At 48.2% G+C, this 23,311-nt stretch overlaps 1 protein-coding gene across 4 annotated transcripts in view; it reads right to left on the reverse strand.

Moving 5' to 3' along the window:
- The window catches only part of HERC2 (HECT and RLD domain containing E3 ubiquitin protein ligase 2), a 2,956,340-nt gene that overhangs the window by 53,185 nt on the left and 2,879,844 nt on the right, over nucleotides 1–23,311 (reverse strand). For all 4 annotated transcript variants that reach the window (XM_069636605.1, XM_069636607.1, XM_069636603.1 and 1 more), the window contains one exon: nucleotides 14,024–14,214. In XM_069636605.1, coding sequence (XP_069492706.1) covers nucleotides 14,024–14,214 — 191 coding nt within the window. The remainder of the gene's footprint in view (nucleotides 1–14,023; nucleotides 14,215–23,311) is intronic.

The raw sequence follows: 23,311 nt of genomic DNA on the forward strand, positions 1-23,311 counted from the left end.
TCATCCGTATCCTGTGGATCTGGGGGATCCTGTGGAGGAGGAGGAGTAGTAGTTGGGGTACAGGGACTGCGGCTAGAGGCTGAGGAGGCGGCGGAGGCTGGTACGGAGCCGCCTGAGGAGTCGGCTGGGGAGTCGGCTGCGCCAGGGCCTGGGGCGCCGGCGGAGGAGTCTGTGGTGCTGCTAGCATGGCGTGAAGGACTTCCCTGATGGCGTCTTTGAGGATAACCCCCATCCGAGGTGACTTCATGAGGCCGTGGAACCTCTCGAAGACGACCTCTTTACTGGTCGAGGAGGTGGCAGGGGGTGCTGACGGGGTAGCAGAGAGCTGCTGGAGCCACTGCCTACCCTGCCCATATGGACGCAAAGGAAAGCTGCCCTGCGCAAAATGGGGGTAGGCTGTAGGCCACGTGCCTGGTTGAGGCCAGTGCCATCTTGACACTCGTTCTTTGCCGAATTCCTGGAATGGCGTCGGACGGGTGCCTCCGTCTGGCGCGGCAGACATTGTCGAGCTGCCTGCCGCGTGCCTGCGACGTGTTGATCAACCCGCTGGGCCCGGCCTCGTCCAAGACTCTTGCGTGTGGATCACCAGGCCTACCCTGCTCCTCGGGTCTAGGCCCAGTAGCTGTGGCACCCTCGACCTGGGGGTCAGTAGCGCTGTGTTTAGGTGCCCCCTCGGATGTATTGCCGGTATTTGGGCGTAGCCCCTCGGCCATGGTGCCGGTACAAGGGCTGAGCCCCTCAGGTGAAGACCCAGTAAAAGAACCTTCCGGTCCCTCAACACTGTCACCGGGAGGATCCGAGGATCCCTCGGCCCAGAGGCCGGTAGCTGCAGCAGCCTCGGTGCACGTGCTGGTATGAGGACCTGACCGGTCCAGTCCCTCGCGCGCGGGAGACTCCCTGGGAAGGAGTCTCCTTTGCGGGGTGCAATTGAGAATATCGGCCCTACCTTGGGCTTGGTTCGATGTTTCACAAAGTTCTTGAGGTCCTCTGGAAGAGCTCCCTCCACCTGGCTAGTCTGTTCTTCAGCGCTTTCGAGGACAGCGAGCCACACACTGAACAAGTTGCCAACTGTGGTCTGGGCCAAGGCAACGTAGGCAAAGGGCATGGGGGTCTGAAGTTGGAAAGAGCCCATTGCAGGCTGGTCACCTGCTGAACCCTTTAGAAGTCGAAATGCACCGGAGAGGGGCGAGACGCCTCAGGACCCAGTACCTCAATGACAAAAAGACAAAAAAGAAGAAAGTAAAGACGTAACTGCGCGTGGAATTACAAGGCTGAAGCCAAACGCAGGAGCGCTAGTGAATTCGGCCTGTTCCGGTCGACACGGAAAAGGGGACTGAGGTGTGGCGCCGGACGGTCTGAGTCAGGGCAGCGCTCCCTGGGCCTTACCCGCAGGCACCTCTAAATTTAAACGGGAAGAAGGTTTTTTCTGGTGAAAAGGGTTCTGTCTCCCATCCCTTGGAAGGGACGCCCGTACAATATGGAGGAAAGGGGACGGGACAAAGAGTATCACTATGAAACAATTACTACTAACAGGTAGAAGTATCACACCAACACTACTAATAGATTACATATATACAGTCACTGGTTTAGGGCATAATACAAATCAAACCCCTGTAAACGAAAGTACAGATTAGATTATGCACCAGAGGTCCACAGAGAATTAACCCCAACTTCAAAAGTCATTCCATAAATTGTCTGAGGCCTTCAGCCCAAAAGTTCAGTAAAGATTTGATATAGTTTGTAAAGCTGGAAAAAATGATGGTAGGGTCTCTGGGGTCCAGTGAACAGTTCCAAGGGTTAGAGGACAGTTTATTCTAAATAATAGAAGTGTCCCCAACTTTCGGAAGGCTTGCGCCAGCAAGCTATGATAAAACCAAATTATGGTAAAAGTTTCATAAAAGTTAGGAAATCTTTTAAGGGAGTTTAGGGACAAGTAAGAACCACTGTAACTCACCCCCGTACTCCGATTGTTCGCAGCACTTGGCAGGTCAATGGAAGAAGGTCCGAGGTTGCTTTTCCCGCCATCAGCTTCAGTCCGACTCGCAGGGGTTTCAGGTTCGAGATGATCTCCGGTCGGTGTCTTTCACTGCGGCAAGGACTCTAGGATGAAGACTGCAGAAAAACACTATGCAGGACTCCTCTCAGGACTGGACTCGACACAGGTATGCTGTTTCGGACGGTGGTCACCGGAGCATGGCAATGCAAAGGGCTTCACTTGTTGCGGACAGACTTTCCCTCCTATCTCGGGTCCCCTTGACACTAGGACTTGCTGAGGTTAGTCTTGTAGGACAAGCCGAAGATCCCCCAAGTTCCAGGCCTCAACTCTGAACAGCGACGTCAGCAGCACGGAAGCCCACATTGAGAGCTGGTCAGCCAAAGGACCGTCCTGGGACACTTCGGACGGCTCTTCGTTGCAGGTTACTAAGCAGACATCAGGAATGGATGTTCCCTCCACTCCAAGGGTCGCAGCTCCCTCGCAGGACTTCTGAAGATCAATAGCAAGGCAGGGCTCCACCAGGGCAGCAGCAGAAGTTGTTTGCCAGGCCTCCTTCAGTCAGGTCTCCGGTCTCTTCACAGGTCTCGCTGTTGGACAGGAGAGTCTTGGCTCCTTCAGGTTACTCCATATCTCTGAGGAGTGGGTGCAGGGGTCCACTTCTTATCCTAAAAGCCAGGTAAGAGTCGAAACTCCCACTAGCCAAAAGCAGAACTAGCCCCACACACACCCCAGTAGTGCTCCAATCAGGACCACTGGGGGATCGCTCGTGCATAATATATGATATATGGTATTTTATTTATATCGCGCTCATACACAAGTGTTTCAGAGCGCAACCAAGCAAAGGGAGGGGGACAGGGGAGAACGAAATTCGATCTTACTAGGCCCATTGACATTAAGAACGTGAAAGTGCATGGAAAAGGGAAAAGGGGGAAAGTGCGTGGAGGGGAGAAGTGCAAAGTGCAAAGTGCAGACAGAGGAGAGAACAGAATAAATAATAAGTGGGATAGATAAATAAGTGCAGACAAAAAGGTAGTGCAGCCAGACACGTGGCAAGTGCATGATTAGTCAGATAGGGTATATCTGATAAGTGCAGAGGAAGAGTGGGGGACTGTATGGGTACAGATACAGATCCCAGTGCCAAGGGTGGCCAGAGGCAGTGCAGGAGGAAGTCAGGGTGCGCAGGTAACTGGGCCCAAAGGACAAAGGGTGGCCAGGTGCCGAGAGAGAGAAACAGATCAGCAGGGGAGAGGAGGGGCAAAGGCAGAAGCGACGAGGAAGGTCTTGAGGTGCTTCCAGAACCGGAGATGGTTCTCCTCAAGCTTCAGGATGACCGAAGGCTGTTCCAAAGGGAGGCTCCAGCTGACGACAGAGATCTGTCCCCAGCTCGTTTCTTTGAAAAAACGCCCGACCCTGAGGGAATTAGACGTAGAGGAGCAAAGGGCTTGAGAAGGGAGGTATTTACGGAGGGATAGTTGAAGGTATTTCGGTCCCAGGCCCCAGAAAGCCTTGTGGACAATGCAGCGGGTTTTAAATGTAATCCTTGCATCCACTGGTAGCCAATGAAGGGATTTCAGAGCTGGAGAGATACGATCCCAGGGCTTGAGGCCAAGGACAAGTCTCGCTGCCTGTTCTGGATTATCAGACACACTGAAACCAGCTTGTGGATTGGGACCAGACAGTCCCAGCCCACATCCTGCCAGCAAACACACCTAGCCCTCCAAAAGCCTCTGCTTTCCCAGGCACTGGAAGTCCATATAAGCATTGTCCTGGCCTCACAGGCCAAGACGAAGGCTAAAAGACAAGATGGCCAAAGGGCAAGCAAAAACCCATGCGGCACAGCCATGTTTGGACACTAGCCGCATTTAGTAGCCAAATGTGGGAAACACAGTAAGGCTAAAGCAAAAAGCACCAAGAAAATGGTAAAAATTCACTGCTGGCACCAGCTTGTCCATTTAGCACAGCTAGAGTAACAAAAAATACTTTGAGTGTTAGTCTAGGGTGAAAACAAAAGTTTGTAAGATGCATTGTACAATGATAAAAAGTTACCACAAGTGATAACAAGTTACTAAAAGTAGTAACAAAGTAACAAGACTAAGGGAAACAATGTTTCCCAGTACTGACAGCCTGAAAAACATGTCAGTTTCCCCATAACAGATGAGGAAACGATAGCGTAGTGAAGCTTAAGGATTCACTGCACTGCAGAAAAGTACATGTCAGGATCAAAAAACATTGGGGAGTCCATAAAAATGGAAGGAAAGGTGCAGTAAACAGAAGTCTTTCTTAACACTGCCCCCATCCAATGACAGTCGTCTCCATAAACTCGAGCCCTGGGGCCATCTTCAGATTTGGTAGAGCACGTTAAGTGGCAGTATGAACCAGGAAGCGCCACAGAGGGGAAGGAGGGAGGGTTCACATGTAAATCCATGAAAGACCCATGCTGGAGTACAGGAATTACAGGTAAGTAACTTGCTCCTTCTCCAGCATGGAGTCTGGCATTAATTCACATGCTCATGAATACAATGACATAGCAGTACATATACACAACCACGGGAGGTGGCAAGGCTCAACAGAAGTAATACACTTACCCCTAGAACAGATTAACCTGAAGCAAACAGATTGCGTAGCACCACTTGGCCGACCAGGGACTCCTCCCTGGAATACATGTCGATGCAGTAGAATCTCGAGAAGGTGTGGGTGGACCTCCACGTAGAAGCCCTGCAGATGTTGAGCCGGGGAACAACAGAGAGAAATGCTGTCATTGCTGCGATGGCTCTGGTGGTATGGGCACTCGGCTGGCCTGGAAGCGGTCTGTTTGCCAGACGATGACAGTGTATGATGCAGCCGGAGAGCCACCTTGATATGGAAGCCTTAGACAGGGTCTTTTCGTGATTCACAGGACAAAAATGCACAACTACAGCTGCTTGCAAGAACGGGCCTGAATCTCCATGACCTGCCTGTCCGAGTGGATCACCACTAGGAAAGTTGTCTTCCATGAGAGAAATTTCAGGGGGGCATGATGTATTGGTTCAAATGGAACCACCATTAGCTTAGTCAGAACCACGTTGAGCTTAGAGGCGTGAGCCAGGCCAGCCTTGGCCAGGGAAAGCAGATACGGAAGGAGCTGCAGAGCCGTGGCTCGCAGCAGTGTAATCTTTTGAGTCCTGCATCACACAGAGAAGCATTTCCCCTTGTGGCTGTAGCACAACAACGTAGAGGAAGCGCTGGCCATGGCCAGGATCTTCATGCATTCCAGCGGCACAGAATAATGTCCAATCTCTAGGGCTGCAGGAGCCAGGCCGTGAGGCTCAGCAACGCTGGGTCGTGGTGCAGTATTGTTCCGTTTTCTCTGGAGAGAAGATTGGGAGGTGGAGACACCCGGATGGACGAAGCCACGGACAGACGGAGCAGGTCCAGGTACCAGATCTGCTGCGGACACGCCAAGGCAATCAATATCATCCTGCAGTGTCTGAGTGTGTTGATCACACATAGCGGGATCGGAGGGAAGACGTACAGAAAGAGACTGTCCTACAGGAACGAGAAGGCGTCTCCCAGACCCTCGGCTGAGGGAACCTGCTGGCATATCTCTGGCACTTGGAGGTGGCTGCCGTCATGAAGAGGTCAATTCAGGGTTGACCCCACTTGCTGAAAAGAAAGGACACTGATGAAGCTCGTACTTTTGGCAGGACGGCAGCTCCTTGATGAGCAAGTCCGCAATGTGGTTCTTGGTGCCTGCCAGGTAAAAAGGGCAAGGAGCATGTCCTGAAGAATGGCCCAGTGGCACAGGGAATGAGCTTCCAGGTAAAATGCCAGGGGGCGCCTCCCACCCTGCTTCCAGATGTAGAACATGGTGGTGGTGGACTCTGTGAAGATTCTCAAAACCTTCCCCCGCAGTTGAAGCAGGAATTATTTGAGGGCCTAGAACACTGCCCGGAGTTCCAGGATGTTGATGTGAAGGCCTTTAACCTCCAGGAGCCAGAGGAATCTGCCGTGCGACTGTCCGGTGTGGCCTCCCCACCCCTCCAGGGAGGCATCCATGGTGACCGTTGCCTGGTACGGTGGGAACCAAAAGGGCGCCAACTGCATGAGATGCGGGCGTACTTCCCACCATTGTAGAGCTTGCCGGTTCTCCTGGGTGAGTGCGATCTTGTCTGTCCAATCACTGGTGACTCGCAGCCATCGCGAGTCCAGAAACTCCTGTAGAGTGTCATCTGCAGGCTGCAAAAAAGGACGAGGTGGATGCAGGAGGACATCATGCCCAGCAGAGACTTGATGGCACGTACGGCTGTAGATTGCGCCAATGACAAGTACTGCACCTTCCCCTGGATAGCCCCCACCTTCTCCTTTGAGATGGTAGCCAGACAAGTGACCGTGTTGAGACAGGAGCCCAGGACAGAGCGTTCTGTGATGGCTCCACGCAGGACTTTGGATAATTGATGGAGAATCCAAACTCCGTCAGCAGACAAATGGTCTCTGCTGCCATGAGCTGGTTTGCCAGTCCATGAGTGGAAGCGGATGAGACAGTTGTCCAGATAAGGGTAGACGTGCATGTCCTTGAGAAGTAGGTCCACTGCTACCAGGGGAAACCCTTGGTGCCGAATTCAGGCTAAAGGGCAGGGCCTTCAACTGATAGTGCTGTAGCTGGACAACAAACTTCAGGAACTTAAATGCTTTGGGTGATTGGGGACATGAAAGTAGGAGCCCTCCCCGATCTAAAGTCACCAGGAAATACCCCCCCACCCACCCTCTTCCAGCTGGTCGAGCACATGCTGCAACGTGACCATCCTGAACTTCTGGGACTTAAGTATTTGTTGAGATGCTGTATGTCTAGGATTGACCTCCAACCTCCTGACCTCTTCGATATCAAAACGTATCTGGAGTAGACTCCGGACCTGCTGAGGGACCGGCTCCATCGCTTCTTTTCGTAACATGGACCGAACCTCCTGCAGCAGTTGAACCATATGAGGTTATTGACGTGCCACAGGAGGCATGCAAGGCCACCTGTGTTGGAACGCCAAGGTATGCCCTTGATGAAGAACGTTCAGCACTCATTTGCCGTTGGTGATGGACTTCCACTGGTCGACTACGTTCGCTAGCCGGCAGCCTACTGGGGTGCGAAAGTGGGGACCACGGGTCCACAGCCGGTTCAGGCCTACATCAGAGCCTGCGTCCTGGCTTGCTGGTGACGAAGCTGAGCTCGCTGCCCAATGCTTGCAAAGAGGCCCCTGCAGGCTTCCTGGGTGATAGAGCGGGAGGGCCGGCAATAAGGCACAGAGTACCCCTTGTAGGACTTGGATGACTTTCCTCGTGAAGAATGAAAGGATGACAATCTCCTCTGTCTCAGCGTCCCAAGACAGCGTGCTGTCTCTGTGTCAGTCTTACACGATTGGAGAGTCTTGTTCACAGCGTTTCCAAACAAATTGTCACCATCGAAGGCCTGTCCACCACCTTAGACTACATCTGCCCTGAAGTCCGTGCCGGAGGACCACCCCACTGCCCATCTGGCGCAAGTCATATTCCGCAATATCCAACATCACGGTGATGAGGTGATCCAAGGCCACCTCGCCTTCCTGGAAAAGGGTGAGGGCATAAGTCTTCTTGTTGTCCAGCAGAAAGTCCAAGATTGGTCCAAGCTTATACCAGAGCTTACAGTCGTACCTGGACAGGATGGTTAGGGCATTGGTTAGGGCATTGGTGTTGGAGGCCGCAAAGTAAATGACACGCTTCCCCACTGCATCAAGCTTCTTCCCCTCTTGGTCCGGAGGCACCAAGGACGATGGGTTCAACAAGTGCTTCCTGGCAGCCGAAGAGACCACATAGTCTGGGGAAGATTGCGATTTCAAGCACCGGGGGCCGAGTCCAGAACCCTGTACTACTTTTCCATCCTATCCCTCTTTGGAGGAGCGGTACTAGGTATTTTCATCAGGGCCAAGCCTTCCTCCCAAACGTCATACAGCAAAGGGACCGACATGCATCGTCCACAAGGCTTTCTGGGGATGGGGACCGCACTACCTCCAACTCTCTGTTCCTAAACATCTCCATTCTCGAGCTCTCCGCTCATCCACTCCAACTCTCTGAGGGTGAGACGATTTTCCAAGCAGAGAGTTGGGGGCAGATCTCTCTCCTCAACTGGGGCCTCCCTCTGGAACAGCCTCCATGCCGCTCTCAAACTTGAGCAGCACCACCTCCGGTTCCGGAAGCAACTAAAGACCTTCATTTTCGCTTCTGCTTTCTCTCTTCCTCTCCCATGCTGATGTCCCGACTTCTCCACGCACTGGTCACCTGGCTACCCTATGAACTCGGGCCCAGGCTCTTGCATGTCCAGTTACCCTCTTACTGCTTCTGAGCTCCCCCAGCACTTATGGTCTGTATCTGCAACCCTACAGCCCCTTCTCTCTGCACTTATGAGCCACTCCTTGCCTGCACTTATTGAGTTACCTGCACTTCTCCCCTTCCCCCTGGCACTTCTCCCCTTCCACTTCCCTGCACTTGTGCTATCTGAATTACACAAGTTCTAGTAAGATCGTTGTTTTGTCCTCCCTCTGTTGCCCTCTCCTTGTCTTGTCGTCCCTAGAAACACTTCTGTACATGTGCGTTATAAATGCCCTATCATATAATATCATGACAGTCGTCCGTGAGGACTCAGTGATGGAAAAGTAAACCTACTTTCTTCTTCTCCTCCGGCACCAAATTGAAGAGAGCGGATGCCTTACAGATCATGGCATGGAAGGAGCCCACTTCATCCTGTGGAGACAACCTGGCTGGCTCATCGGTCAGCCGGGACATAGTTATTATATTCATCTGCATGTGCCGCTGTAGTGTCTCTTTCCGTACCTGTGCCGGTGTTCGGCGGCTCCTCCACCACAAGCCTCAAGGGCAGTGCCGGTTTCGGAGGTGTCGGCTGGAGTCTCGGCCTTGAAGTACTAGGCCGCTTCGGCCTTGTTGGGATAGTTCTGGGAGGACATCTAGCTAGTGATTTAGGCAGGCTGCTTACTTGCCCCTGCAACGGGGCAGCCGGTAGCCTCTGCTGGATCTCCAACACCAAGGCGTGGAGGTAAGCAAGAATGTCCAGTGATATGACCCTAGGCGTTGGCTGAAGTGCAAAAGGAGCAGCTGGCCAAAGCCCTGGGCTAGCACTCAGAGGCTCCAACAGCATATCCAGCCTTCCCTGCAGGGATCCCCCCGGGACATGGGGCTGCGGCCTCCCTTGTGATGCGAGCAATAGTTCTCAGGCAAGTGGTCATTATCAGAGCTTGTGTAGATGCAAGGAGACATCCTTGGCGGCCTGGAGAAGAACTCTGTAGGAGGCAGCAGCTGCCTGGTCCTGCCAGATTCTTGCGGTAGCGTGTAGACGATAGGCACCTGCGCCCTGACAAGAATCTCCTCCGTTGTCGTGGGTGAACAGCTGCAGCAAGCTGCCAGGGAAGGACCACCCACGGAGTCGCCGTTGTCTTGACCGTAGAAAGCACAGTGGTAATTGCGTCTCCACTTGATGAAGTAACAACGCTCATCTTCGACCTGGTCATCGACGGGGTGGGTACAGATGCCGCTGTTGTGGTCATTGATAGGGTTGTGGTTGTCGACGAGGTGGGAGCCTTGGCAGATAAAGTGCCATCGACAAAGTCGTGGTCCTTGTGGATGAGGAGGCCCGAAGTCTTCTCCTTTGTAGCCTTGACCTTGGTCGAAGGTCTATGCTTCAAGGGGGTCAACGACTTCCTCACGGAAGGTACCCCCCTCCTCACTGTCAGGATCACTGTGGACAGCAATGGAGACGGGAAACAGGTCCTTCCCGAACTGGGTCCCGCAGCTGCAGCGACCCTAGTGGGGATCAGTAACATGATGCTTAGCCTACTTTGGAATTCCCTGGGAAGGGGCATCCTCAAAAGGACCTCACCCTCTTCTCAGAGGGAGCACGCTCATGGGACTGGCCAGTCCTGGACGAGGCATGACCGCGCCCAGAGGCCGAGTCAGAGGCCTTCCCCAACTTGAGCCAGGCCGCCAACCTCTAATAACAGTCCTTCTTCGTCTTGAATGGAAATCGTGGCAAATCTCACTTTCATCCTCATCATGGTTTGGATGCAGACAATATAGGCACTTGAGGAGTCTATTCACGATGCAGATGTTCCACAGTCCACATTTCACGCAGAGTCTGAAGAGACTGTTCTTCTCCTCAGACATCGTCGAGGCGCGAGGTAGGCCCAAGCTTGGGCCTTCCGAAACTTGAAGTGAAGAGCTGGCGATGAAAGCAGATCTTCACCAACAAGGGATCCCCGCTGCCGATTGAAAAAGCCAGAGAAAAAAATAACAAATGTATCTGAAAAAACTCGAATATAGCAAAATACTTGAAGAGCAAGATGAGAGGACTCCCAACACAAACGTGCAGTGAAATTCTGAAGAACAGCCACCAGGGTTGGAGCACAGGGAGATGACTGTTATTGGATGGGGCGGTATGACCCAAAGGACAGTTATGGGTTATAGGAGAGACAAGAATTGTTCAAGCTAAAGCGTAACTGCTTTTCTTTTTACCGAGGATTCCCAGCATGGCGACAGGGTATATTCATGAGCATGTAAATCCATTCCAGACCCCATGCTGGAGAAGCAGGCTCCTCCTCTTATTGGAAGACTCGAACCGTGATCTGAAGAACAGATGCAGGAGCCCACCTTTTACTTAAAATTCAGGCTGGGAGCAAGACTAATCTCACGAATGGTAAGGATACACACCATACAAACATCATGGGGTTGTCTAATCCTGTACAACCACTGGTCACCACATCCGTTCATCAACAACAGACTTTCAGGTGCCAGAGGATGTACACTGGGACCAGACAGCGCAAGCCTCCTAACTCTGGCTCACACGAACAAAGTCCCATTGCCTGCGAAAGCCACACCTTTTCCCGGGAAGGGGATCTCCTTATAAGGCATGTCCTGACCTGAGAAGGCAGGAAGAAGGCCAAAGAACAATATGGCCGAAGTACAAGTGAAAAATATCGTAGCACAGACTTCTTAGGGTGTAGCCACCTTTAGTAGCCATTCACAATAATTGCAAAAGAGTAAAATATCACAAATAACTGTAAAAAACATACAGCTGCCACCAGCTTGTCTTAGGCACATCATCAATGTAACCAACAAGCCAGTATACAAAAAAGGTATAAGGATACAAAGTATCCTAACTGCACTTCACTGTATGGTGATGTGAGCAATTGTAAAAATACAAAAATACTTAAAGAAAGAATTAGGGCCTCATTACAAGTATGGCGGAGGGGAAACAAATTGTCGGGAACAGAATTACCTCCAATGTTCCCGCTCTGCCATACTATGAGTATGGCCCTGGAGTGGAGGATTTACCTCCAGCATCATGCTGGAGGCAATACCACCGTACCCAGTGGTGTAACAGTAATTAAGTTTGGTGGCATCTGGGTGGATCTACTGCCCAGATACCACCAAACTCGTAATGTGGCTGATAGTCTCCCAGTACTGACAGTCTTATGGATTAGTCAGTTTCCTCAGAAGAATTAGCAAAACAAGCAAGCGAAGTAAACAAGAAGGCTTTACTGACCTCCAAAAAGTCAGGACAAGGTTCATAAACGAGAAAAAAGAATTGAATTCCATAGAAATCTCTGCAGGGAAGGTTCCAAAAAAAACACCTTACCTAACAGGGAATGACAACGCAGAACACCTCTTGAAAAAACGTGCACTCCTTTGGACCTCACTCTTCCATCTCTTTTCCATTCTTCTTATGATGCATCTCATCTTGTTGTCAAAAAGCACTATTTTTCCTCTCGCCCTTCTCTCACATGTCACCCCTATCGTCTTTTGTAGGTTATTAAGCTGCTTAGCCCAAGTACCTATGATCCTTGTATTTCATCCACCCTTCCTTCGTCAGACTTCTCTGACTTCTTTATCTCTAAGGTTTCTGCCATATGCACATTACTTGTCCATCTTCCCGCAAAACCTAGACACTCACCTGTATTGATCCATCCGAATCCTTCATTGTTTTCTCCTCTCACTGACTCGGTCACTTCTTTCTTACTCTCACAAGCCCACCCCGCTTCTTCTCCTCTTGAGCCATTGCCGTCCCCTCTCATTCCTGCTGTCTATCCCCTGATTATACCTTTAACGCCTCTGTTCAATCTATCCCTCTCCTCTGCCAGTATACCTTTCCTTTTCAAGCACACTCCATTATCCTTACCCTGAAAAAGTCTTCTTTGAGCCCCTCATCTCTATCAGCAATCTTACTTCTCCCTTTTCTTTCTAAACTTCTTGAATGGGCTGTCTATTCACAAAATGTTGTGACATTATTAATCTTCATTCTTTTCTTCCCCCTACCCAATCTGGCTTTCGCTCGGCCCACTCAACTGAAACTGCTCTCATTCATGTCTCCAATTGCCTTCTCTATGCCCGCCACACTAAATCTTCTATTATCATTCTTCTTGACAGCCTCTGACACGATTGATCACCCTACTCTACCCTCTTCTCTCTCCCCATTAGGTTTGTCTACCTCTATTATTCAGCGGTTTCAATCTCATCTTTCCAACCTTCTCTGTATCCTGGGCCAGACATACCTCCCCAACAACTCCAATACGGTGTCCCTCAAGGTTTGGTGCTGGGCCCTTTACTTTTCTTTATCAATGAATCATTTAATCTTTCCTCTCATTTCTATACGGACGATTCACACATTTTTTCTCCTTCTCGTCATTCTCAGATTCTCTTCATGTCTCTGTTTCCTCCTGCCTTTCTGGTGTCCAATTGTGGATGCACTCCCACTTTCTTACCCTTGATCCCTCTAAAGCGGAGAGTCTTTACTTCACCCTCTGCTTCTCTACTCACTCTCTGCTTCTCTACTCACCCCTTACTTCCTTCTGGTATTTGCTTTCCCCCCTTTTTTTACCTTTTTCATCCTCCGCCAGCAGACTTGGGGTTATTTTTGACTCATCACAATCCTTTGCCTCACACATTTCTCTGATGGAATGTACCGGTCGCTTTCTTCTTTTTAATGTTTGTGAAATTCACCCCTTCCTTTCTTTCCAAGCTGCTAAACTACTCATTACTTCCTCCATTTTCTTCCCACTTTGGCTACTGCTCTGCCCTAATCTTCTTTGCCTACTTCCTCCTTGATTGTTTATTGGATCATCCCTCATTTCTCCCTCACTACTTCCTTTTGACTCTAGCTTCCTCTTTCACTTTTTTTGCATTGTTTTTAAATGCTACCATGGCTTGCTCACACTTCTCTTATCTCACCATATTCTCCTTTGGGCTCTATTAGTTCTCAACACTTTCACCTTCTCACTAATCACTAAACCCCTTGGTGCATCTTCACGCTTTTGCTCTTTTTCCCTTCTTGCCCCACAGTCTTGGAATGCTTTCCCACCTGATATTGGTGCATTCCCTTCCCTTCACATTTTTCGTTCCCATCTAAAAACACATCTTCTTTCTTCTCAATCTCCTCTTTAAACCTTCTGTTATGACGTTCACTACCATTGACTGATTTCTTTGTACGGTTTGTGTTTTTATGTACAGCGCTTTTGCGAAGGTGCTCTATAAATTAAAATAAATACCAATGATAAGATCTGCAGTGCTCTGTATTGTGATCCTGCCTCAGGCAACAATCGCAGCAATGATGTGGGGACATTTCGCCTCTGATGGTTCCACTTCTTGCACAGTTTAAACCCTGAGAGTTTCTGGGGGTAGGGACGAGGAGGTGGGTAGGACAGTGAAAAATAATTCAAAAGAGTGGTTGTTCTGAGTGTAAGTGTTAAAGACAGAACTGAGGTCACTGAGCTTGTGTGGTTCCAATTTTATGAGGATGTCACTTCAGGTTTAGATTATGCCAATGTCACAGAGACAAAGTCATGCTGAGCACTCAAGTGACTGTCAAAAGATTTCTGGATCCAGTCTATGACGGGAATATTTGATGAGAAACGCCATCCATTAGAACGTGCACCAGCCATACCATAGCCAAAGAGTAAACAACCAACAAATACTACAAACACAAAACTTTAGGCGACATAAAAAAAATAATTGAAAACATACCTGTAGTTTATGGCCAGTCTCACGTAAGTTGTTCGGTTCTCCAGTGTTATATGAACGTGCTTGGAGCTAAGCTGAATGTCTTGACCACTAGCACTTGGCACTGTAAAAGGAAGACTCATGGCTTCAAACTCTTCTGAGGTAGCTTCGTTGTCTCGAATGTACATAAGCCCAGGAATAAAATCTTTATCAACCTTAAAGAAAAGTAAAGTAAACTCAGCCGGACAGTTCCAGCACATTATGCATGGAAAGGTATTTACATGACTGTAGTGACCGATTTCATAGGTTCTCTTCAGGACGTTTAAGTTCATCATTTTTTGAAATAATCCTTAATGATAGAGTGGAACTACTGAAAACGTTTACAAAGATTGTATGGCAGAGGAAACATATAAATTTATACCCCAGGTACTTCAGTGCTAAAATTACAAGCAAGGCAAAATAGGCTCATGACATCGACTGAAAGTCACTAAAATAACAAATTACATTTCTCAGAGACGTTTTTATGGGAGGGTAAAAGGGGCACTTGCTGAGGGCCCTCACCTTGGAGGGGGCCCCCACAAGGCTGCCTGATCTAAAGTAAGATTACATTGTTCACCAGACTTAAATAGCAAACCGCAAGAGATGTTATGGCATGCTGCAGAAGCGCTAAACCTATTACATGTGTTTTGACAAGTACATTCTGCCTTGATCAATTAATCATGTAATGCTTTCTGTGTTCACTGTGGAATACATAGTTCGTGTGTTCCTTACGGCACAACTTCTGTAGCATTCTTTGCTTCCTGTGGGAATTATGTTGATCATGTGCAATAGCCAAAGTTGAAATCCATATTGCTAAATTGAGTGCCACAATGGTTCAGAAATTAGCTCAGTGTGTTAAGCACTCATTGCAGAGATATGGGTTCACATAAAAGATTAGAAGAGCACATTCCAGCGAGGCTGGCTGAACCCTTTTTATGTCTGAAGTTTATAAACCTACCTACATATGTACTTGGTTTTACAGCATAAGAGGTGCTATTATCAGCAATGTCCCTGCACCAGATAGGGGTTGCTATAAAAACTAACATGTCATTCGTATGGTGAATGTCTAGAAATTGGCTTCTTCAGATGGGGCGTTCTAAAACCTATGCAATCCCCTCCAAAGATGAGCATAAACTATTAGCCCAAGAGGTGAATAAGTATCCAAATTCAAGACTGGGGAACCAAAGTGTTCATGCTTGTATCCTGGCTTTGCCAGCAGACGATGCAGTGATTCTGGTCAGATCATATAATATCTCTTGCATTACTGTACTGTCTTCTGAGAGGTTTGCCTTCTTGCATGCTGGTGACATCGTTTAGCTCATTACTTGATCTTTCTTCTTATGTAGGCCATTTGAGTGGAAGGGGTGGTAGACAGGAGAGAGTGCACCAGATATTGTAGGCCTTGGGAAGGCATATTTTAAGGTCTGCTCGTTTGACACAAAAAACGTGTTGCTTTTTGTATAAAAGTCAAAGGTTTTTCTGCACGTTTATGAATGACAATTTCACAACCCATTGTTTTGGAAGTATTTAAAGCTTAAAAGTACAAAAGACATACTTAGATTAAATCTGTTAAATCACATCATTTGGTATGCTGGTACCTATATACTTCCCTTGATGATGGAGAGAATGAAGCTAGAATAATTTTGCTTAACACCCTTCTGTAATATTTTGGTTTTAAGAATGGTCAGTTTTGGAAATGTGATTTGTGTACTTTGCAAGTAAGTTTTATAAAATGAGATTGTTTAAGTACATGGTAAGAGCTGGAAAAGAAAATTTTCAAATGCAGTTGGCACAAATCCCAGCTTCAGCTGTTAAGCAATGTGATCCTGGGCATCCCATTTAATCTTGTGTTGCCTAACCTCTCAGAATTGCCAGTCCCTAAACCTTTCAAAATTGTCAGCCCTTCAGAGTGATTTCCTCCTCAGGGTATGATCTTCATAAAAGCCTCACTCATGGTTTCACTGGCTATAGGGATGATTCCACTATAAAAGTGAACATTGGTATACTGCACACCACAGGCACTCGTTCCCTTGATCTCTAATGACAACACTATTTGAAAACCATGTCCCACTTCTAATCTCAGTCTGTCTGGATAGAGACACCTTCCTGGTAGCTTTTAATCTGCATTCGCTATCCATGCTATGATATTTGTAGCTTTCTCCTTGCTTACAATTGGTCTACTCTATCCATGCTTGAGCACTTTTGCATTCTCTGAGGTAGCTAATGTGAGTTCTCTGCATATTCTGGGTTACATGTACCTTTTACATACAGTCCTGCATTAATACTACAGGCTGCATACCGTCCGGGATGCTATTGATCAAAAGTATCCTGTTTCTACAATAGAAGAGAAGTAATCTCTTCGTAGATTGCTAATGTTGGCCTTCAAATGCTACTTGTTTATCATTCTGATTAGAGCAAGAATTAAGAGGTTAAGGGGAATTAAAAAGAGTAAACATGCTTATTTTGAATGCTGCCCCCCTGCACTCCCCACAGCACTCTTTGCTGGACTTCTGGACCTTTTTCTTTCAAGCCTGAATGAGTGGAGCCTTTTCCCACTCATTCATTCTTGTGGGCTCTGTCTTTTGGTACTCTATTCTTTGTATCCTACCTGTACTTTGGGGTCTGTCTGCTCCATAGCTCTTAAAGGCATCTGTGTTTTTACTACTGCAGCACACAGCTCCTTATGGGCAGTGTTGCTGGGACCCTTAGGGTCCTCCTTTGAGATTATTTTTCTATATCCTCAAGTAACTACAGTTCTTAAGGATAGAGAGATACTTTGTATCTCTCCCAAAACTCTATAGTCTGAGAGATTGGCACACACCACCTTCAGTGGAGTGCCAAAGCAATACCTAGTATCCCCCTTCTCTCTGCTCCTGTGACTTTTAAGTCACATAGATAATCACCTAGTTATGGCTGGTGGCAGTGAACGCGTTCTACAAACTATTGTGTTATTTCTATACCGCAAGCTATGTCCATAGCCTCAGTAGTGCACAATAGGGGCACCCAAGTATGATATGATATGGCATTTGTAACGCGCCTATATACAAGTGTTTCAAGGCGCGATAGTACCAACTTGAGGCCGCCTTTCTTTTTTAGCCATAACTAGAGTGGTTCTTCATTAGCCCTTCGTCTACCTATGGGGCAGGGGGTGGTGGGGTCAGTGTGTGTGTTTTGCCTTTGGCTGGAACCCTTGGGGATCCCCGCCTATGTTCCAGAGTGTTGGGGGGGGCAAGAAGTAGGGGAGGAGTTTCCCCACCCCCATGTCCTATGTCTGCTAGAATGCCTCAACAGGTCCAGCTCCCACAAAGGTCTGGCTGTCCTGATTGGACAGCCAAACGCCCCTTTCTGTAAAAGGCTGAGCAAGATTTCAGAGGAGTGTGTGCTGCAACTGTATAAAAGGTGGGGATTCTGGAGTGAAAAGCAAGTCAACCACTGGAAGCTGAAGTAACTGAAAAGGACGACGATCAGAAATGCCTTCAGACCCTTTGCAACCCCGTGATGCAACAACTGCTGTCCTGACCCCGTTTTCTGTAAGACAGAGGAGCTCCGACGAGGACGACTCCTTCCCTTTGGCTGGTGGGAACAACCAGTCCCAAGACAAACTTTGAAACAAGCCATCTACCGAGGTCCTAGGAGTTTCCAGAGCTGCGGAACACCAAAACCAGGAGACCTGCTGCCCATTTCGAGAGCATCGTCGTGGAAAGGCTGAATCCGTCCAAATCTTTGCTGAACCCGTAAGGACATTCCAGAGATCCGATCCAACTTGCCCAGACCCCCGCCCCTCACTAGAGTGTGGGACTGCAGGAAGCGAAGAAGATTGACCGGGCGATCAGTGTCCTTTGTTGGTGCTGCAGAAAAGGCGCCAAAACCGCAGAATGAACCAAGAAGTTGCTGAAAGTCGTTCTACAGGTCCTCCCTAAACGCTGCTTCTGAGAGATTCCATCCATTGTCCTGCCTTCAGTCATCAGACCAAGGAATCCGGAGGTCGGGTCCAAAGCTACAAAATCGCAGATCATCCAGCATGAACATTTTATTCTAACCTAAGGTACTGTGGGGAAAAAGATATTGCTTACCTGATTCCAGGATGTCGCTGCAGAGCGTTGGAGTGCACCTAGAGGTGTCCCAAGGCAAACCATTCTTACCTCAGACCCAAGCTGCTTCTTGTGTCCCCTTCTCGAGTCTGTTTTAAGGTCTCACTTGTTAGTTGGTAACTTGCTGCTTCAAAAAACACTAGAAACTGGAAGACATCCAGAGGAACACTTCGTAAATCGCTGCTTGTCAAGAATTCAAGCCCTCTCCGAACTACCTTTAGCTAGGGTTGTGTTTTTGGACTTGAAAAACTTACTAGGCAAACAAACTGTCTCTAGACCCTTGAACTAAGCTTATGTTGCACTAACTAACCATTTACCTCCCTTTAAGTGACTTTACATGTGTTTGCAGAGTAAATGCATTTCTGTATAAACCATTGAAAACCGCATGTGTGCGCAATATCTGATAATATGATAAAATAGTCTTTTCCCTTTCTAACTTTGCTACAAATGTAACTGCGAACAAACAAAAGTGAAAGTTCCCTTTGAAGTTTATCAACAAGTATTCCTAAGTGTTCTAGTATAAACGTCTGAAGTATTTAAAGTGATTCTGGGGTAAATATAATACATATATACTTTTCATATAACTATAAGTGTAAGTGCTTCTTTGCTGTGCATGTCTAACTAAGATGCTGTGTACTTACTTACAGCTCACATCTTCCTCTTAAGATAAGCCTGACTGTTCTGCCACTCTACCAAGGCCCTGAGCTAGTACAGACTGATACTAAGATTTAGGGGATCTACAAACCACTGGGATAGCTTACTAAAGTCTTACTGCCAGTAGGACTTTAGGAAAACTCCCCTAACATCCCCTACTGCATAAGTTTATACGTTTCTCCACAAGGATGGTAAATGCACACGTGCCAAGTCTCCGGATTCAGAACACCCCTCCAGGACCTGTAAGACAGAGAGGAGAAGCCCCCCACCCCACACTCAAAAAAGAGAAAGAAGGGATAAATTGAAGCACCACCTAAAGACATCTTGCTCACCCTTTGTCCCTGAAAAGTGACACTTCCTCCAGAAAGAGGAGCCATCATCACTTCTGTCCTGGGATGAACACAACTCTGAAGAGTCGCCACAATTTAAGGGCCCATTCCCCACCAGCGCCTCCATCCTGGAGCAGTGTGTGGAATGCAGGCAGCTGTTGGACATCTTTGCCCCAGGGTCAGTGGCACAGTCAGTGCCTACTAATCTTGGGCAATCAAGCAGATACACTTCTTCTGACCCAAAACCGAATGCCTGCTGACTGTGAGGGCAGACATTTTGTTAAACAAAAGTGGGTTGGGAAATCTCTCTAGCCCTATTCTAAAGGGGAAATTCACTACTAAGAGGAGCTTTTAAACTAAAACAAAAGATCTGTCTGTGTCAAGTAGTTAGTAACTTAAAAGCCGCCCTGGTGTCCAAAACGCTCTAAGCTGACCCTTGCAGTAGGAACAAAACAACAAAAGGTGCAAGAAAATGTCTTTAGAGTTGATGTTCGCAAAAAGGTGTTCACAGCCCAAATATATAAGGATCGCTCCAAAAACAAACATTTTTAGGTAGGACGGGAATAGTGTCTCTTTATCCAACAGTTCCTTTATGTCTTTGTACTGGACACACAAAGTTCTTGTTCAAACAAAAATTCCATAACAGTTTTTCTTTAGTTCTTCTTGTAACATCTGCAGATTGCCTGGTATACTCCCCTGCCAGGTATCTTCCCAAGATGTCAGCTGCCTGGTGTACTCGCCTGCCAGGACCTCTTATTAGTTTCAATGTTCTTTTCACTATACCACAGCAGCATATACTCTGAGGTGCTCCGTATATTTGCCTATGGTAACACTTGCTTCAGCTTTCCACCACACTGGGATCTCATGCGTCTGTACTTGCTTGGGGTTTGTTGTTGCACTTTGTCTTGTCTGCATTCGAACCAATTTTGAGTATTCTCCGGATTAGCAATCTCATATCGTTCAATCATCTGGTTGCATGCGCACCTATATGGTTCCGGGTCCCGAACCGTTTCGGGCAGATTCACTGGTTGTTCCCAGTGTCTCCGACTCTTGGCGTGCCTCAGCAATGAAGTTCCCTCACTGGTTTGGGCCTGTACCCCTAGTTTATGTTTTTGGGCACATGTGCGTTACCCACAGAGAAGGGCATGGGCTGGTGGCAGCTATGTGCTAATGTGACAGTGGCTCCAATTATCCTCCATTTTTGGGATACCCAGGCCCTGCCATAGGAATCAATGGATTCCTACACAAAGGCAAGATGGCCACTGGTGGCCTCTTGGTTTCATTTGCCTTACCCCCTTGTTTCTCAAAGTCCTGAGAAGGCCTGGCTCCGTTCCCTTTCCCTGAATGGTTGTTGGGTGGGAGGGCCATATATGGCTCTGGGGCTGCCTCCTGCCAGACTGGCTTGAGCCTTCCCAGGGTCTGCTTGTTGTGGTACACCCTTGAGTTGGAGCCTACCTGAATGGAGTGAGTGTCAATATGCATTCTGTACTGTGGGTGTCTGGTTTTGGTTGTGTGACACAATTCCTGAGCCAGCCCTGACTGAAACTGGAATTAATGCTGTATGGTGCACTGCAAGGCTGGGGAGTAGCTCCAATCCACATCCTGTGTTGCGGGTGTCTGTTTTCTGGTGAATAGCCGGAATGCCTGTGAGCCTGATTGGGTCCTGCCTGCATGAATGCACCTGTGTGTGATTGGCTGGCTGAGCCTGGCTCAGCCTAAGTTAATGGAGAGCGTTTAATATAACAGGGGGCCTCACACTCACTTCCTTGTCAGAAGTTTTAACAAGAAACCTGAAGCTGTAGTCCTCTTAAGCTTGCATTCTGGAGCCCAGCTGGAGGAAAATGTCTGCAGCTGCAAATCATCAAGCAATCCGAAAGCTGCTGTGCTGACTCAAGGACTGAACAAGAGGACCTGGATAGGCAACCTCTTCCCGAGCTATGAGGGAACATTGTGCAACTACTGCTCTTCACTCGAAGTGTCCTGGAAGCCAATCCTGTGTGCCTGCCATCCAGATAAGAGATCTTCGTGGGCCAAGAAGAGGAGTGCCTGAACATCATGCCAAGAAGTTCATCTGCGTCGCCCAGGGTCTGGAGGAGTGTTTGTGACTGCTGGAAGCTAGGTTGCTGAGTATCGCCCGGAAGAGGAGGTACCCTGGCATAGTGGTGCTTGACATCCAGAGCTGCGAAAGTTCCAAATTATTGAGTAATCCTTCAAGGGGAATCCTTGCTACGACATCTGTCCACTTGTTCACGACAGGTAAGGTCCAGGGTCACTGCCTGCAATGGAGTGTCCGCCAGTGGGTTTCCTGCCACCAAAATCCAAAGATGTCCCGAGTGTCCGGACTTGTTGATGGTTCACATTCTAGTCCAGTGATTGTGTCCAGGTTGCCAGAAGTCATTCTGAGGTCCATGTTGCAGCACCGAAGAACCGAAAGCACGTAAACCATGAAATCCCAAAACATAAGACCTATTTCTGCCACTGTACCTGTCGACACCGAAAGTCATCCAAAGCCACCCAGGATCTTATCTTCTTCGGCCAGACCTTGTCGAGGTCCACAGCAAGTCTCACCTTTGTGGAACATCCCCATATAGAGTAACAACCCACCAATGGAGAGGACCGCGAATACTGAAAGTGCTGCCTTTCCAACACCACTTGGTTCCTTTCTTTTTCTCACTATTGACATCCCAGCGATTCCTTCCAACGGGGAACCATCCTCAAGTGGTCTTGTTGATTGAGGCCAAGAAACTCACTTCACCTGCCAAGGCACCCAAGGTACTGCGATGAGGAAGAGCATCTTCCAGCCTCAGGAATCATCCAGGGGTCCCAGACGATTTGCCTTGGATCCTGTTCTGTGGCTTTCCAGGTACTTTGGCATAGTGGGTGCTATAGAAAAAGAAGCAGAGTATTATTGAACACAATTGGAATAGGCTGTAATAGACAAAAAGTAAACCTTAACTTGCCCCTTATAGGTTTCCCAGGGGGAGGGGGATCCTCACACAGTATTGCCCATCTACTTTAAAGAAAGCATTCTGCCAATGTTCCTAATCTACCCCGCCTTTCAACAGTAGGTCTATGCAATTATCCAATGCATTATGATTTTTATAATTTTTAATAACGGTGAGCTGTTGGTGTATTCTAAATTGAATCTAAAGTATATTGTGGTACCACATAGATGTGTATATATTTATTATTAGGATAGTGTTACCCGAGTACATTATCTGAACCTTATTTTATATAAAACATCTGAGGTAGCACATGTCAAAGTGTGTGGTCATTCCTTTGTGTGGGCTTTGGGATTCACTGTACTTAAGAACCAGCCTGCATCACCTGCTTTGAGTCTCAGCCTGGCTGCTCGTCCATCGTTACCAATTGAGAGCCTTGGGTGGGGTACTCTGTGCCACCACCCCAACTGTGTAGGGGGTAAAAATACATAAACCCCAATCCATTCATTACACAGTCAATCTCCCTGTGCCAGAGATGGCAAAGGCTTTTATTTTTTCAGACAATGATGCTAAGGAGGTGGTAAGTCAGATTCTTCAGTCTGGCTTACACATGGCTAACTCTGCATCTAGAGCCATGGGTATAGGCTCCATCTTAAGCAGACCCTCAAAGATGCAGACTTCAGAATTCACCTTGGATGTCCAGGCTAAGCGCCTTACGTGCAATTTGATGGTTACGGCCTATTTGGGGCAAAGACAGATGAGTCCTTGGAGATTTACAATTAAAAGGTCATGGCTAAATCCCTTGATTTAATGGTCCAACATCTTTCTACCTCAGCCTCTAGTGGCTGCTTCTTTCATAATGTTCCGTACTTTACAGTGTGGGGCAGGGGTCAAGTGCACTCCGACACAGAGGGCCAGTGGAGTTCTGTCAGTTTACTGGCAGTGGTACCTAGAGGGGCGACATTGCTGCAACACAAATCCCCTCTGCAACCCCTGGTCCAACACCCCTCTGAATTGACCTTCATCCATACCCTTCGGGTTGAAGCGAGGTTGTTCCTATATGAAGAGGGGCCTCACACCATCTCTGATACCTCGGCTTTTCAGGTTGTGCAGCAGGGCTACTGCATCCCATTTCTTCCAATTCCCACCTGCCCCCTCCTCCTTTACCTCCTTTCCATTCCTCCGAATTTCCTTCTACTGGAGTATGGTTTAGCAACTTCTTGTCAAGAGTGCTAAATAGCATTGACTACTGCAGCA

Source organism: Ambystoma mexicanum, chromosome 7p (assembly GCF_040938575.1).
Source record: "Ambystoma mexicanum isolate Mex_15411 chromosome 7p, UKY_AmexF1_1, whole genome shotgun sequence".
NCBI classification, from domain to species: Eukaryota; Metazoa; Chordata; class Amphibia; order Caudata; family Ambystomatidae; genus Ambystoma; species Ambystoma mexicanum.